The 16,302-nt window shown below is 43.4% G+C and overlaps 1 protein-coding gene across 1 annotated transcript; it reads right to left on the reverse strand.

The window, feature by feature from the left end:
• Window positions 1-4,303: 4,303 nt before the first annotated feature.
• On the reverse strand, window positions 4,304-15,311 carry Ripply3 (ripply transcriptional repressor 3). Its single transcript, XM_076868619.2, has 5 exons — window positions 15,109-15,311; window positions 14,152-14,224; window positions 9,569-9,636; window positions 6,270-6,541; window positions 4,304-4,317 (listed from the first exon to the last, which is right to left on the reverse strand). Exons 1-5 carry the CDS (start codon window positions 15,210-15,212, stop codon window positions 4,304-4,306), a joined length of 531 nt encoding a protein of 176 aa, XP_076724734.2. The 5' UTR covers window positions 15,213-15,311.
• Window positions 15,312-16,302: the final 991 nt, after the last annotated feature.

Below are 16,302 nucleotides of genomic sequence, written 5' to 3' on the forward strand. Positions count from 1 at the left end.
TCACTTGCTGGCCCCCACGACACCTCTGAGCTCAAACTGATTTTCAAAGGCCTCACAGAAGAGAGTGGCCTTTTTTGACAGCCTCGTTCTTTTCTTCTGGCACTTCTTGGTCCATGTTCACATCTCCCGAATTCTCAAGTTATTTTCTGTCTAGAGGACACCAAAGCTACAGGTAGACTTAGAAAAATGGTTCTCTTACTTCTACTCCTAGCAACACATCAGCAGAAAGGCCCATATGTCCACTAACAGCCATAGATAGGACAGGCCAAAGCAGTGTTTTCTAGTATCCATCAGGTGGGAAAGGAGCCAAATATTCATCAACAGGAGAATGAGAGAATGCTGTGTATTCACATGGAGTTCCATCAATCAGAGGATGAGCTATCCACAATTTCACATTATAATACAGACAATTCTTACAAACATATTAGAGCAAGAAGCCAGAAACAAGAGCACATACCATTTGAATTCATCGATACCAAGTTCAAAACCAGCAAATCAAATCTGCAGTGTTGGCGGGAGTGGAGATTAGAAGGAAGAAGGAGGGGTCATCCTAGGGAAATGGCTGTGTTTATATGAGTGTCTTAACTTGCAAAAATATACCAAGCTTACAACAGACACCAAAATGGCAATATGTAAATCAATGGTTGTGCAACTGAAGTGATTCTGCAATCTGTATATGGGGTAAAAATGGGAGTGCATATCCCACTTGAATCAAAGTGTGAAATATGATATATCAAGAACTATGTAATGTTTTGAACAACCTACAATAAAAATTAATTAAAAAAAAATATATACCAAGCTTATGACATCTGCAATTTTCTATCAGTGTATTGTTATTCATTAAAGAGTTTACATTGAAAAACCAGCTTAGAAGGAAAAAGGAAGGCTTTATTGTTTTCATAATAATATTTACAAAAAATTGCTATGAATTTTCTTCTAAGAAATCATATTTTTTTTTCAATATACTTTTCAAATAGACCTTTGGAATATAAAGAGAAATAGTGATCATGTATATAATTCCAGAGAGCAATTTTATGCCTTACTGTAGCATCTATCTAAGAGAGTCTCAAGTTCTTTTTTATGAAGCCCACCAGAATTTAATTCTGAGTCATGAAAAGCAAGTTCCCTGGGCCTATTGGCTTGGTGGGGGTGCACATTTCTAACTTTTGTAGGCTTCCTTGATAACAGGTATTCTGTTCTTTCATGAAGATTCCTTTACTGAAAATCTCTGTGCTCAGAGCAGAGGAACGTTCCAGTGGGGAGAAAGGAGGTGGGTGCCCTAGGGCCTGCTGGCCCATCTATGAGATGCTATCACTTTTTGGCCAATGACAAACATTTGCAAAACAAATACCTATTTCCTTACTTGGAACAAAATTTCCTCTGAGTCAAGATAACTGGATTATATAGAAATCGAGTCTATGTGGGTGACAACGTAAGCACAATGCTGTCACCAAGGCAAAGTGGTCTCCCCGGTCAGAGCAAGCAGCCCAGCCCAGGGATGTGCAAAGGGACTATGGAGGCTATGAGAAATCCTGGCTTTGTTTTTTAACTTGTAGATGGACACAATACCTTTATTTTATTTATTTATTTTTATGTGGTGCTGAGGATTGAACCCAGTGCTTCACATGTGCAAGATGAGCACTTTACCACTGAGCCCCAACCTCAGCCCTGTTTTTTTTTAATCAAAAATTTATATGCTATCCAGTTTTGATGAAATTAACATTCACCCAAAAGAAGTTTTGTCCAACCACAGAATGAGAGAAAATATTTGCCAACCATTTGTCTGGTAAGGGTCTAGTATCCAAAATATGTAAAGAATTGTTATGACTCAAAACGAGAGGGCAAATACCTGTTAGAAAATGGACAAAGGATTATAATACACATTACACCAAAGAAGATGCCCAAATGACCTAGAAGCCCATGAAAGATGCTCAACATCATGCGTTATTAGGGAAATACAAATCAAAACCACAGTGGGGAAACCAAGTCATACCCACAAGGACAGCTATCACCAGAAACGCAGGTGATGAAAGTCTTATTAAGGATAAGGAGGGCTGGGGATGTGGCTCAAGCAGTAGCGCGCTCGCCTGGCATGCGTGCAGCCCGGGTTCGATCCTCAGCACCACATACAAACAAAGATGTTGTGTCTGCCGAAAACTGAAAAATAAATATTAAAAAAATAAAAAAAATAAAAAGGATAAGGAAAGCTGGAAATTTCCTACAGTGCTGGTGGGAATGTCAAGAGGGGCAGCTGTTGTGGTGAACAGTTTGGCAGTTCCTTGATTAAACAGTTACCATGTGATCAGGCAATCCCACTGGAAAGTACATTACCAAAGAAAGTGAAGACATGTGTCCACACAAAAACTTGCATACAAATGATCCTGGGAGTATTGTCTATAAGAGCTAAAAATATGGATAAGTAAAATCTGGTATATCCACACAATGGAATATTACTCAACACCTTTGCTTTTATGGGGGAAGGGAGGCTCAGACAGGAGGCTTACAAGGTCAAGGCCAGGCTCGGCAACTTAGTGAGGCCCTAAGCAACTTAAGACTCTGTCTCAAAATAAAAAGTAAATAAGGACTGAGGATGAAGCTCAGATGTTAAGTGCCCCTGGGTTCAATCCCTGGTACCAAAACAAAATGAATAGAAATGAATGAAGCACTGATACATGATACAGCACAGATGCAGCCTGACAACTGCCAAGTGAAAGAGCCCAACACAGAGACCACATATTGTATGTTTCCAGTTACATGAAATACCCAGCACAGCCCACAGAAATAGAAAGTAGATCAGTGATTGACAGGGAATGGGAGAAGGGAGAAATGGAAGCCACTGCTGATGGGTAAGGGGTGACACATTATTATTATTATAGTGTGTATGATACATAATATCACATATCCTCATAAAATATATGTCATAATCAGCCCCATGACAAGGTAAAAAGAAATGACAAAGGCAATAAAAATCAAAAATAAGTCATTAAATCTTTTACTTTGAGCCTTAGTAAAGCATGTATTAGATCTCAGATATTATCAACTGTATGTTTAAAATAACGTGATCATCAATAAAGAATTTTACAGATTTTCGTTAAACTTGATGATAAATGTCTAGCTGTTTTGTAATTCCTTCTTTAGTAGAAAAGTCCAAGAAACATAACACAGGGAAAACGCCACAGTAAGACTGGTTAAAACTAACAAACAGGAACAATGTGGCAAAGAACTGAAATGGTGCTTCCCCAGGCTGCCCCCTGGAGAAAACCTGGCTGGAGAGTTGAGAATCACAGGGCTGAAGCTAGGTCTGCTAGGCGGTCTGGGGAAAGCGCAGATGTTTCCAATGGGTTTCAGCTTGTGGTATTGGCAAGATTCTGCTTCAGATAACAAAGTTCATCAGCAGGAGTTACTTTTTGTGAGCCAGCAAAAGAATGATGTGTCAGAGAAGTCAGCCTCAACCATAAATTACTTTAAAAAAGAAAACTCTCTCTCTCTCTCTCTCTCTCTCTCTCTCTCTCTCTATATATATATATATATATATATATATATATATATATATATATCTCCTAACCATGATTGGAGTGACTTCCTTGGTGACTTTTTTTGTGCTGGGGATTGAACCCAGGGCCTCACACATGCTAGACAGATGCTCTTCCACTGAGCTACATTCCCAGTCATTTTTAAAATTTTTGAAACAAGATCTTGGTAAATTGCTGAGGCTGACTTCGAACTTGTGATCCTCCTGCCTCAACGCCTGCATTGCTGGGACTACAGGTGAGCACCACCCCGACAGACTGGTTTCAAATTTTGAACCATTTCAGAGAAGAGAGATAGGGATGGCACCACATGGGCAGTCCGGTCACTGCGTCAGTGTTAGGCCAGCTATTGCAGAAAAGGAATTGAATGGGAAAGAAAATTGGGAATGGTGGAGCCTGGAGAACTGAGGAGAGAAAGGTTGTCCCCAAGGGCAGCCACGGCTCAGATCTGCTGATTGGCTCTCCCCTCAGTACTGGGAATCGAACCTAGAGCCTCATTTGTACTAGGCAAGTACTCTACTGCCGGGCTACATTCCCAGCCCGAGTGACAATAACCCAGAGATGGGTCAACCTGGCTGCCCACCATCAGGTGAATACATAAGGAGAATGTGGCATCCATACACAGCGGAATGTCATTTACCATCAAGAATGAAATCCACTCATCTGCTGTAAAATGAATGGAATTGGGGGACGTTATGTTACGTGAAATAAGCCAGACGGACAAGTACCACATGTTCTTTCTCCTATATGGAAGCTAAAAGTCAACCTGTGTGTCACATGGTGACTCCTAGGGATTCAGGGGGGCAGAGTAAAGGGAGTGTGGGTTCGGTTAGGGCTTGTGTGGAAATACCACACTGAACCCCACTCATATGCATAATTTATACATGATAACCAAAAATAAGTGTTTTTGCAGTGTGGAGCTAGGAAATTTGGGACTTTATTTAGTTGATCCATGTAACCACAATGTCCAGTGAGATCTCCAGAGTCCTGAACTTCAGCCTCATGAATATCAGGCCTGCAGCACTTGTGATTCTGTAGCATGCCACGGCAAAAATGTCTGATTTTCAGTACTTGCACTAAGCTGGCCCAATTTTAAGTAATTTTAGAAAACTATCACACAGTATATTTTATATTCTGGAGTCTGGTGCCAGAATTCAGACTAAGGTTTGGTTTCTTAATGGTGATTGGACTAGATTTTAGTTCTCAGTAAAACTGATTTACTAAGAAGATTATTTAATCTTCATCTCAATCAACACATGAAGGAGCCAGGGTAAGACTTCTAGTACTGTTCTTCAGAAACCCTGCAAAGTAGAAGATGAATTCAATTCCTTTCTCGAAGAAGCCCAGGTTTATTTGTTTTGAAGTTTGTAAAAAAAATAAATAAATAAAAATAAACTTTAAACAGATTAAAGAAACAATAAAATAAAAAGATTAAAACTGTCTTGAAAAAAAAATAACCCTACATTTGTTTAAATACAACAACAAAAAAATTGAAAGATCAAAAGATTACCAAAAAAAGGGAGAAAAAACAATAATTGATGTTGGCTTCTTTTAGGCAGAGAAAAGAGAAAACAGAAGGATGACTTTTACTTTACAATGTTTATTTTTCTATACTCTTTAGATTGTTAAAATATTTGCACAAACTTCCCATTTTAAAAATATTAATAGGTTATTTGGGCAGTGAGGTTGTAGGCCATTTTGTTTTCTTTCTTATAATTTTTTTTCTACATTCTGAAAAATAATATAATGTTAGAAGTGTTGAATATAAAAGAATCCTGAAAAACTTTAACACAGGAACTAAGTCTAAGAACATCTTAGCCAAAACAGATGATTGTGATATATTCTTTTAAAATATTTATGTTAAGTAGAAATTTATGTAATATACTATACACAGGAAGACAACTATAAGTAGGATAATTAAGCAAAAAACCTCAAGGAATCACTTTTGGTCAACAAAAAGTAAAATACAAAATGATTTTATACCAGATACTTTAATTGGAAAATGTTATTTCATTCAAGTAACAAGCATAAAGTAGTTACCAAGTAAAAATATTAACCCTCTACAACCTATATATTCATACACACAACCCTTATAAAAGTATCACATACATTTTTATCTTGTTCCAGAGAAATTCATATCTTCTTTATTGCTACTCATGTGTAAATTATTTAGTGTTTTGATTTTTTTGTCATGAGAAAAAAATGTTTTCAGAATGCTACTAAGCAACCAAATCAACGTTGGACAGAGTTAAAATTGGGATTTAATATTTAAATTATTTTTGCAAAAGCAAAAATAGCTGCATTATGACTCCGTTTAAGTGAGAGGCAAGCATGGGTGACAGTCTATTAATAGGAATCACTTGTAATCTGATGAGGAGCGTGATGACGCTGAGTGAGATTTGAAAGCTGGCCTTTCCTGATAACAACCTGTGTGGACACAGACCTCTTGTCCTGGCACCTTTTCTGAAAAGGTCTGCGTGAGTACACCAAAAAAGAATCACCAGGAGAAGAAAAAGTAAAAGCTGCGTTCTCACTGTGCTAAGCAGAGGCAGCGCACGCAGTCCCCAGCCTCTGAATATCCAGTGGAAGATGTCCTGCCGGGGCTATCTCTAGGACACAAGCAGGGGTCTTGCAGCAGCCTCAGGGACCAGTGGGGCAGACACGGGAGAGACCCAATTCATTTGGATGAGAAGTACTCACTGCCCCCAGGAGGGTCACCATGAGGGAGCTGACCCTTACCAAGGAGGCAGCCCCTTAGGCCATCCCCTTCTCTCGATGGGTTTACCAGCCCACCTCTGCCCTGTCCCCCTGGGCCATTTTCCTGGTGACCTTCTGACTCCTGGCACTGAAGATGGTAGGTCTGCGTTTCCTCCCCTTGCTCTTCCTCATCTGAATCCAGCTCAGACTCATCGTTGTAGAAATGAAGGGTGGCTTGCACGGGGAAACTGGCCAGCACCTTCTCCCCGGAACTCTGCAGGTATTCTTGACGCTTTGAAATGGGTAAATAAAGTCTAATATTTAAGAAACAAATACATCATTAATCAACCTGAAAACTGGCCTACAAAACTACCAAGACTCTTTTCCCCAGAAGCAGCTAACTCCCCCATCTTCCTGTCTGATTTTGCCTTCCCTACATACAGTGGATTGTAAGTTAGTAGAACATTGAAACTGTGGCCACCTAGATAGGGGGCTTGGTGATAAACCCCACACTAGTTCAGAACTCTGAATGAGTAAATCAATTTTTAGACCTAAAAAGGTGCACTTCAACAAAGGGAATACGCTACTGAAAACACTGGACTCCAGAATTAATAGGCCCACTCTGATTAAATGGACAACTTGAGTCCTCTGGGATAATGGATGTCCCATTTAGGACCCAGGCCCCATTCCACCCCTATCTTTTGAGCATGGAAAATGGAATCCTCTGGGCTCTGGAGGAAACTTTACTCTGAAATTCTGATCCATGGAAGCAGCTAATTTTCCAAATGTTACTGTAAGAGATCCTGGAGGGGTGGATCCCTGGCTTAGACAAAATAGAAAAGATGTGCTTAGGGGGAAAAAAGAGAGGAAAAAAAAAGCTTGAATATATAAAAATTGATTCCAGGTATTGTGGGTTTTGGGATTCAAGTTATACACATTTTAAATATCCCCCATAATCTCTTGTCCTTGTACTTCTCATTTATTAATTTTCATGCTTGGTTCCCTGCAAACTTCTCAGGAAGGGTCTTAACTGATTCCTGCTGATTTCAACATCCCCTTCTGGACAGAAGAGCAAAGGCATGGTGTGCCAGATAACAGGGCATGGTGCACACCTGTGATCCCAGCACCTGCAGAGGCTGAGACAGGAGCATTGCAAGTTCAAGGACAGCCTGGGCAACCTAGTGAAAGCCTGTCTCAAAAATTAAAAACAAAAAAACATTCTGGCGATGTAGCTCAGGGATAAAGAGCCCCTGGGTTCTATCTCTAGTACTGCCAAAAATAAAACAGAAAAGAAAACAAACATGACAATTTTAACTTTTAAAATTTCCAATAGACCAGTGGTTCTCGACCTCCAGGGCATGTCTGACAATATCTGGGGGCATTTTTGGTTATCACAATTGAAAAAAGAAAGCTACTTATATTTAATGTGCAGAGGCCAGGAATGCCATTAAAGATCCCATAAAGTCCTGGACAACCCCAGAACATGGGATTATCCAGCCCAAAGTGTCCACAGTCCTGAGCTAAGAGACTGTGCAACAAAGAGGGTGCATATGGTCGGTACTTCTAGGACAGAATATAAGCAGAGTTCAGTTTGGGGGCATATTGAAAATTAGGTGTTTATGCTGAAGTATTTGCAGGTGAATTTGAAGGATATCCAGGTTTGCTTTAAAATATGTCAACAATAACATAAATAGTTTGGAGAGATGGTAATGTGATCAGGTTAGAAGAATGTTGATAATAATTATGAAGGCTGGAGATGGGTGCATGGGTGTTCTGCCATTTCTGTGTGTGTTTAAATAAAATGTTTTTTTTTTTTTTGTATTGGGGATTGAACCCCGAGGTGTCTTACCACTGAGCTACATCTCCAGCCCCCTCTTTTTAAGAGACTGAGTCTCCCTATAATGCCCAGGTTAATCTGGAACTTGCTTCAGCCTCCTGAGTTGCTGGGATTATAGGTGTTCACTACTGTGCCTGGCTGTTTGAAATTTTCTATAATAAAAGTCTAAAATAAAATGAAATAATTGTATATCCAGTTTGCAACACACAGTTATACTGATGCAGCTCATGCATCACAACTCACAGCATTTTCAGCAAATCAAAAATCTAGGAGTCCCAGCAGCACCCATGATTGCAGGCCTGGGATATGGTAAAGTGATCCTTGCAGGGAATGCAGTAGGGTGTGGCTCTCAACCCAGCTGCACACTAGGATCAGCTGGAGAGCCTGTAAAAATGCAAATGCTGGGCCTCTCCCTAGCACAGGTGCATCAGCATGTGGGGAGCCATCCAAGCAACTGGATTTTCAAAAACTTCTCCAGGGATTCTATGAGGATTGAAAACCATGGATGTAAAGGACACTTAGAAACATTCCTTCTCACTGAGCGTGGTGGCACACGCCTGTAATTCCAGTGGCTCAGGAGGCTGAGGCAGGAGGATCCTGAGTTCAAAGACAGCCTCAGCAAAAGTGAGGCTCTAAGCTACTCAGTGAGACCCTGTCTCTAAATAAAATACAAAATAGGGCTGGGGATCTGGCTCTGAGTTCAATCCCTGGTACCAAACATTTCCTCTTCTAAAACCACACTAACCAGTCTGATGGGCTCTCAGGTTCATCTCTAGAAAAGAGTGTCTTTAGGTCATATTGAAGTTTTCCAGCCTTCCAGGGTAACCAGGGCAAAAGCACCCTGAGGAGGGCTGGAAGAATAGGGTTGGTCTACTCTGATGAAGGAAGTGAGAGATGGAGAGAGAAAGGCTGAGAGAGGAAGAGAGAGACAGATAGATAAAAATCCAGAACATGAGCCACTTGCCTAAAAATGAATGAAATGTAAGAAACATCCAGGAGAGTCCTGGTCACCACCAGGACCAGGAACAGACAACGAAGAGCTACTGGAGGAAAATGCTCTCACATGCACACCCCGTACCCAGTATCTGCCCCCATATGCCATGCACACATTTTGAAGATCTACTTTGCACTAGACAATATATTAGCTTATATACCAGGAGCAAAATAAAATGTATTTCAATGTCTATGCAAATAACTACCTATGCATATATAATTCATATATAATTAAATTTAACACAAAGCATAATATGTGACAGGAAGCATAAAACAGAGAGAGGCCAGTTCTGCCTTGCAAATGAAGCAATAAGTCAATGAATGAATATGTGAATAGATTCCAGAAATCTAACAAAATATCCTTGAAATTCCTTGAATAAGAAAACTAAATAATATTGGAGAATATATTGAATTCCTTTCTACTTCTTTGGAATTATACAAAGATACTAATGTGTATTAATGCTCATGTTAAAAGAAAATGATACATTTCTTACTGTGAAGTCTATATTACCTGACAGGATGCTGAAACCCGAAGGCCCCCTTCGATCTCCAAGTCTGTTGTTTCTCCCCAGGCGCACACTGTAAAGAGACACATACATACACAGAAACAATTAAGGAGCCATTGAAGTTTTTAAAGAAAAATAGCGGTAGTCTGCTGTCAGTACCAATTTCAAACATCTTAGCAATATCAGATAGTTCCTTCTACCACAATGTCCCAGGCATTGTAAGGGCTTCTAACCATGGAGAATACAGACTCAGGGTCTTAGCACAGATGTTTTGCAATCTAATGGAGAGAAATGCATGTGTATGCAAATAACTATGGTATAGTGCAAACCACTGCAACACATTCCTGATTCAACACAGGGAAAGGGAACCAGAATAGGGCTCTGGGGCCTAGCAGGGATATCCTTGGCACATGGGTGAGAATTCTGAGACACTCCTGGCAGAGTGGAGCATCATAGTCAGAGAGACAGGAAGATAGAGGACTCAGATGGGAGAGCCCTGTGTGAAATGAATGAGACATTTGTGATTGTCACAGGGCTCTGATGGGAGGCTGAGTCCTGATCCTAGACTCTTTTAAAACCCACTATTAACTTTAGGTTTGGTCTTGCAGACTGATTTTTGAGCTGAGGAGCTCAACAATCAAATTTGTATTTTAAGGATAATAATGGCCGTGAGAGCTGTGCATGGGCTGGTTTGAAGTAAGGGTGTGGAGGCACCAGTCTGGGTAGGAGATGGTAAAGATTTGAACAGAAGTTAACAGCCAGCGGGAGGGAGGGGAAAGCCAACTGGAGAACACCACAGGCCCTCAGCACCATGCAAAGGGCCTGTGATCACCTGCATATCAGAAACTGCAGAGAGGGAAGCTCATCTGAGACCAGGCAACTAAGGACAATGTTAATGAGAACAAGAGACATGCAGAGAGCCAGGCAAGACCACGCTGACTGCTGACCAGGAAGTGAGGTGATGGCCCACTCTGCCCATCCAGGGTGGCGCCTGTTCTAACCAAACTCCTGATGGTGCTGGACCCAAGTGGATTTGCCCTGACATAGCCAGGTTATCCAAAGGTCTAAAGCGCCAGGAGTCACCATGTGATCTCAGGTCTCTGAAAGCTTAGTCACTGTGAAAAGTGGGATGTGAGGCATTCTGGAATGGACCAGTCTGGGATGATTTGAAAATGGGCTGAAGAGTGATAGATCAGAAACCCCAAGTTTCGGGACTCCAAAGGTATCAGTGATAATCGGATTAGGAATGGGACAAAACTGCTCTGGCATTGCAAGCAAGGACTTTGAGGATTTTGAAACTGTCAATTTTCATGCCATTCCTTCCTGTGTGACCTTGGTGTGTGTGTGTGTGTGTGTGTGTGTGTGTGTGTGTGTGTTTGTGTGTGTGTGTACACATCTGTGAGGAAACTGGCCTGCTGGATATCTCTGCAGACATCACAGCTTATCCAGTCCTATTTTTATAATAAACTATGATTAGCTGAGGGAAGAAAAGTAAAGCTTTGTGGAATAAAATCTTATGCATGCTTTGGAGGCTACAGGAAATTACTTCTGTGTTAAGCTGTGTGGTGATTATAAATTATACTAATCAACCAGGCACACCCTTCCACTACAAGCAATCCTGGCCTGCTGAGCAGAACCCCATGCCCTGGGACGAGACAGGGTACACACAACAATGCAACTTGGATGCACAGTGAAAAGCAGTGGAAAGCATTCCAGAGAATGGATAGCTTCCTTTTTACCCGATTCTGACTAGACTCTGAAATGTACAATGTACCAACATAAAATTTAAGAACTGTGCCCCACAAACATACACAGCTTTTAAAATGCTAGTGTTAAAATATTCTGATTATTTTCCAAAAGATTTTATTCAAGATCCTTTCTGAGGGAAGAGACTCAATGTTCACATTTTGATAATTAATGGGAATAGAAATGTACACAAGTTAAACAGTGTGTTTAAGGTATGGGTGTTTTCTGAAGATCCAGACAGTGACATGTGCCTCCGACCAGCTAAAGCTAAGTGTGGGGAGCCTGGAAGATAGGACCCTTTCAAGGAACCACCTCTGACATCTCCCAGAAATCACCTCCGGGGCAATGTGGGCAAGTCGCCAGGAAGGAAAAGCAATAAGAGGTCAAGAAGGGATTAGCTGGGGGATGCGGGTGCAGCCCAGTGTAAAGCACCTGCTTAGCATATGGAAGGCCCCGGATTCCATCCCAGCACCAAAAATATTTTTAAACGTTTAGACTGTCTTTCACTGTCTACTTGGCCCCGGAGGTAGGAGCCCTATGGCCACCACAGGAGGGCGACTCCACTGCTGAAGGCACAAGTCCTTGAGACCTTCCCTCAAATTCAGATTTCATTCTAATTTGGATCTCCGTGCCTGCGGGCAGCTCTGCCTTAGGTCACCGGGCCTCACCCCGGCTCCTGACCCCTTCCTCCCAGACATACTAAACGGGGCCCCAGAGCCCAGGAGTTCTGCCTTGTCGGGAGGGGAGCCATTGACAAGAACTGTTCCCCTAACGCTCCCCGCTGGGCCCCTCGGATGAGCAGCGGGTAGCTCTGTCAGTCCTTTCTGCTCCTCAATTGAGATCTGCAAAGGGCTGGGCGAGGGTGGTGGGGGTGGGGGTGGGGGTGGGGGAACAAGCCGGCAAAGTCTACAGCCCAAGGAACTTCTTCCACCTCCATCCAGATCCAAGGACGAACTGCTTCATCCAGTGTGACAGTCAACTAGAGTTGCTGCGGCTGAACGTTTCTCTGCAAGGTGGTCTTTACTTACAGAGGAGCGGGGCACCTACTGCCATTAGGCAATGTGCTACAGTATTTTTTAAAAATTAATTTTAATTTTTTTTGGTACGGGAGATTGAACTCAGTTGCGTTTTACTACTGATCTATGTTTCCAGTCTTTTTTTTTTTTTTTTTTTTTTTTTTTTTTTAAGACAGAGTATCGCAAAATTACTGAGGCTGGCCTTGAACTTGCAATCCTCCTGCCTCAGCCTCCTGAGTTGGGAGGATTGCTGGGATTATAGGCGTGAGCCACTACATCCTGTGTGCTATTATATTTTTATTTTATTCTTGCAAACAACAAATATGGTACACATATATTTCATTTAAAAGAAAATTGAATGTAATTATAAACATATTTTCTCTCCTTTAAAATACTACTTTAAAAAACTTGTTTGAAGGCAAAGAAGGAACTATTTTCCATTATTAGATATTGCATTTAAGAATAATTTAGTGATCCTCAGCACCACATAAAAATAAATAAATAAAAATAGAGGTATTGTGTCCATCTACAACTAAATATATATATATATATATATATATATATATATATTTTTTTTTTTTTTTTTTTTTTTTTTTTAAAGAATAATTTAGGCTAGCTGGGTGTAGTGGCTCCCACCTGTAATCCCAGCAAGTCAGGAGGCTGGGGCAGGCAGATAGTGAGTTCAAAGTTAGTCTCAGCAATTTAGTGAGGCCCTGTCTCAAAATAAAAATAAAATAAAATAAATGGCTGGAAGATGTGGCTCCATGGTTCTCAGTATTTAAAAAATAGGTTTAAAAATTATATCACTTATTAATTTGTTATAGATTTTATTTGCTTGATTCTTCAATTAATAATAACTGAATTAAAACTTCTAGTATTCAGATTAAATAAAGTAGACTAAATATTAAAATATGGTGAAGGTCTATTTTCTCACACCCAAGTTTTCTTACCAGACTACAGATAACTAAATATTAAGCCATACACCACATATGTTATGTAAATCAAATACACAGTTCTTCCTAGCCAGATTAACTCTTACAGTGTTTTAAAAGCCATCCAATTAGGGCCCAGTGTGTGGCCTAGAGAGTGCTCGCCTAGCAAGCACAAGCACAAGGCCCTGGGTTGAATCCCCAGCACCAAAAATAAATAAATAAATAAATAAGCAAGCCATCAAGTTACATTTTAAAATATAGCAAATGAAAGGAAGTCATTACTTCAATAAGAATAAAAGCAATTTAGTTACCAGGCTAACAAAAAAAAAAAAATAGTAGTGGCAATTAATCTTTGTTCACAAAGCCCCTCTGTTGAGTGTATTTGCTCTGACAACATGAGTTATCCCAGGAGTGCTTGTAGACTGGGTGGAAAGTACTTCAGAAAGGGCCAGACGGCGGGTGGGGGATTTTAGCTGCACCTTCTGGACACTCCATTTGAAGCTCTGTCCTTATTTGCTCTGTGGCAAATAATGCATTAATGGTATGGCACTCAATTTTTCTCTATGGTGGCAGCCTTCTCCCCTCCCCTTCCTACCTCCAGGTTTGTGGAAACCCAAACACGGAAGAAATACCTTTTAATTCCCAAGAAACTGATGTGCCATAAGGGCTTTGCTTTTCAAGAAAGGATAAGCAACCAGGAGCCCGATCTGTCTGTAACTCAGGTCTGGTTAACACCTGACTCACACAGACTCCAATTCCCAGCCCTTGAGGCATCTCTAGGTTAGATGACCAAGGGAGGGGCAGAGGAGGAGACCTTTCAAGGTCCTTTCATTTTAGAGAAGGTGCCACTTTCTGCCTGGACTGACTACTTAGAACATCCACACTTAACCTTACCAGGCTTCCAGTTCTGGTCAGTTCTGCATCTGCTGGAGTCAGCATCCAGGGTCTCCATGGTGTTGGGCTAGAACTGGAAAGCAAGTACAAGGAGAGAATGAATCCCAGGCTCCCGGGCCTCCAGTGCTGGGATTCGGCTGTCCTTTAAATACCATGAGAGTTATTGTCTAGTGTCTGGGTCAGCCTAGGGTTGGATCAGTGCTACTTAGGTGTTTCTCTCCTGTGTATTTCTCAGTTTTCTGCCTTCAATTAGACTCTGGGAAAGTAAAGGAAACACATGAGTTGAAGGATTTCTGACCCAGTTAATCCTGGCTGGATTGTTTAGCTCAGGATTTTCCCACTATAGCTGGCTACTTTGTCACTAGTTTCAACTGCACCTCCTCATCGAAGGATCTTGATTCTCAGAGTTGGTTCTACAGAGTTCTAGAATGACACAAAGGAGATCTGTTTCTCCACTCAGGCTGCCTGGCCTACCCAACCCCATTCCTACTTCCCCAGCTGATCTGATTTCCTTAAATTTTATTACTTTAAAAAGGGCTGGTGCCCAAGGATGGCCAACGCTAAGCCCTGGGCACAGGGAAAACAAAGACTATCACCTTGTGACAGCCAAAGTGCAGGGGATCCCTTTGCAAAGTTCGTTTAGGGGCCCAAGACGTCAATATTTCCCAGCTCAGTGACTTATAGATCTTCTAGGAACGCAAACGTAGGTCCATTTCCTGGCCAGGTACCTTCTGGGCCTCTGTACTTCAGAATTGTGCCTTGGGACCCACAGAGCGTTGTAGCCCTCTAGGTCTCCGGCTAAAGAACTTGCTCAGCGTCACCGTCGAGCTTGGGGACTCGGCCCCGGCAGGGGGTTGGGGGGCTCAGCGACGCCAGAGCATTCACCTTGCTGCTCTCGGAGTTTAAATGAGGAGCGTGCCTCTCCACGCGTCCCCCCGGGTCGCGGGACACTCTCACCTCTCGGGCCCGTGTGGCGACGACGGTCTCCGGGAATCGTTCTCAGGACAGTGACAGACGCGCCCCGGCCCCTCCCAGGCTCCGGCAGCCGGCTCGGGTCTCATGGTGCCAGCGGAGCTCGCGCCCTCCAGCGGCGCCAGCGACAGGACCGCGTCGATCCGCCTGGACGAGCGCACTCACCTACTCGCGCCCTTCGCGCCAGGTTTAAAAACGGGGGCGGGGCGGGGACAGGACAAGGGAAATCTCGGAGAGGGGAGAAAGGAGACGGCAGAAGTCCCGCGAAGGGACCGAGGAAGCAAGGACGGGGTGGGGACAAGAAAAGCTCAAGGGAGGGCGCCTAGTGGTCAAGCGGTGGCGGCAGGGTGTGGGTCAAGCAGGGGATTCGGGAAGCCCAGGGCAAAGGTGGGGAGGGGACAAAGGAAAACCGGGGAGGGGGCTCTAGGGGCGGGGCGGGGGCAAGGAAGCTCAGGGAGGGGACCGTGCGGCGGGAAGTGACACGGGAAGCCGGGAGAGGGAGGGCAAGGCTAACGTTTCCACCGGGCGCGCCCCCTCCGGGACTGGGGGTGACAGGCGCTTGCCGGGCTGGGGGTTGCCGCCAGGTGCGAGAAGAGAAGGGTCCCTGCTTCGCCTTTCAGGGGTCCCCAGAGGCCCTCGGGTTCTGACCCGCGAGCATCTAGCCCCTAGATTTCCGGAGAATCTCAGTTCCACCATTTGAAGGCGGCGGCGGGGTTGGGGGACAGCTAGAGAACTCGGGGGACCCGTGTGAACCTGCCCTGTCCTCAGTGCTGAACCGTGGGTGTCTAGGACGCCCAGACGTGGGTGCTCGAACCTGCGGCCAAGGGAGGGCGCGCTACGCTCCCAGGTGACCGAGAGCCGCAGAGGAGACCGAGCAAGATGAGGATGTCCCATCAGAGCAGCCTTCTAACGTTGGGAGCCTTGGGAAATAAAGTGGCTTTCCTATGGGGCTTGTTGGGGAGGTCGGTGGGATTTTTCTCCGGTGAGCCCCGGGCTGGGTCCAGAGGTGCCTCCGCGTGCGGACACAGCGCCAGCTCGGGACCCCGGGGAGCGAACCTGGGGACATTCCCAGGGGCGCGCGCGCGCCGCAGTGACAACCACCGCGGCCCCCGAGGGTGAAGGTTGGAGGACCGCTCCTTCCTAAGTGCCTTGCCACTCCACTCTGTGGGCGCCGGAGAG

Source organism: Callospermophilus lateralis, chromosome 10, assembly GCF_048772815.1.
Source record: "Callospermophilus lateralis isolate mCalLat2 chromosome 10, mCalLat2.hap1, whole genome shotgun sequence".
NCBI lineage: Eukaryota > Metazoa > Chordata > Mammalia > Rodentia > Sciuridae > Callospermophilus > Callospermophilus lateralis.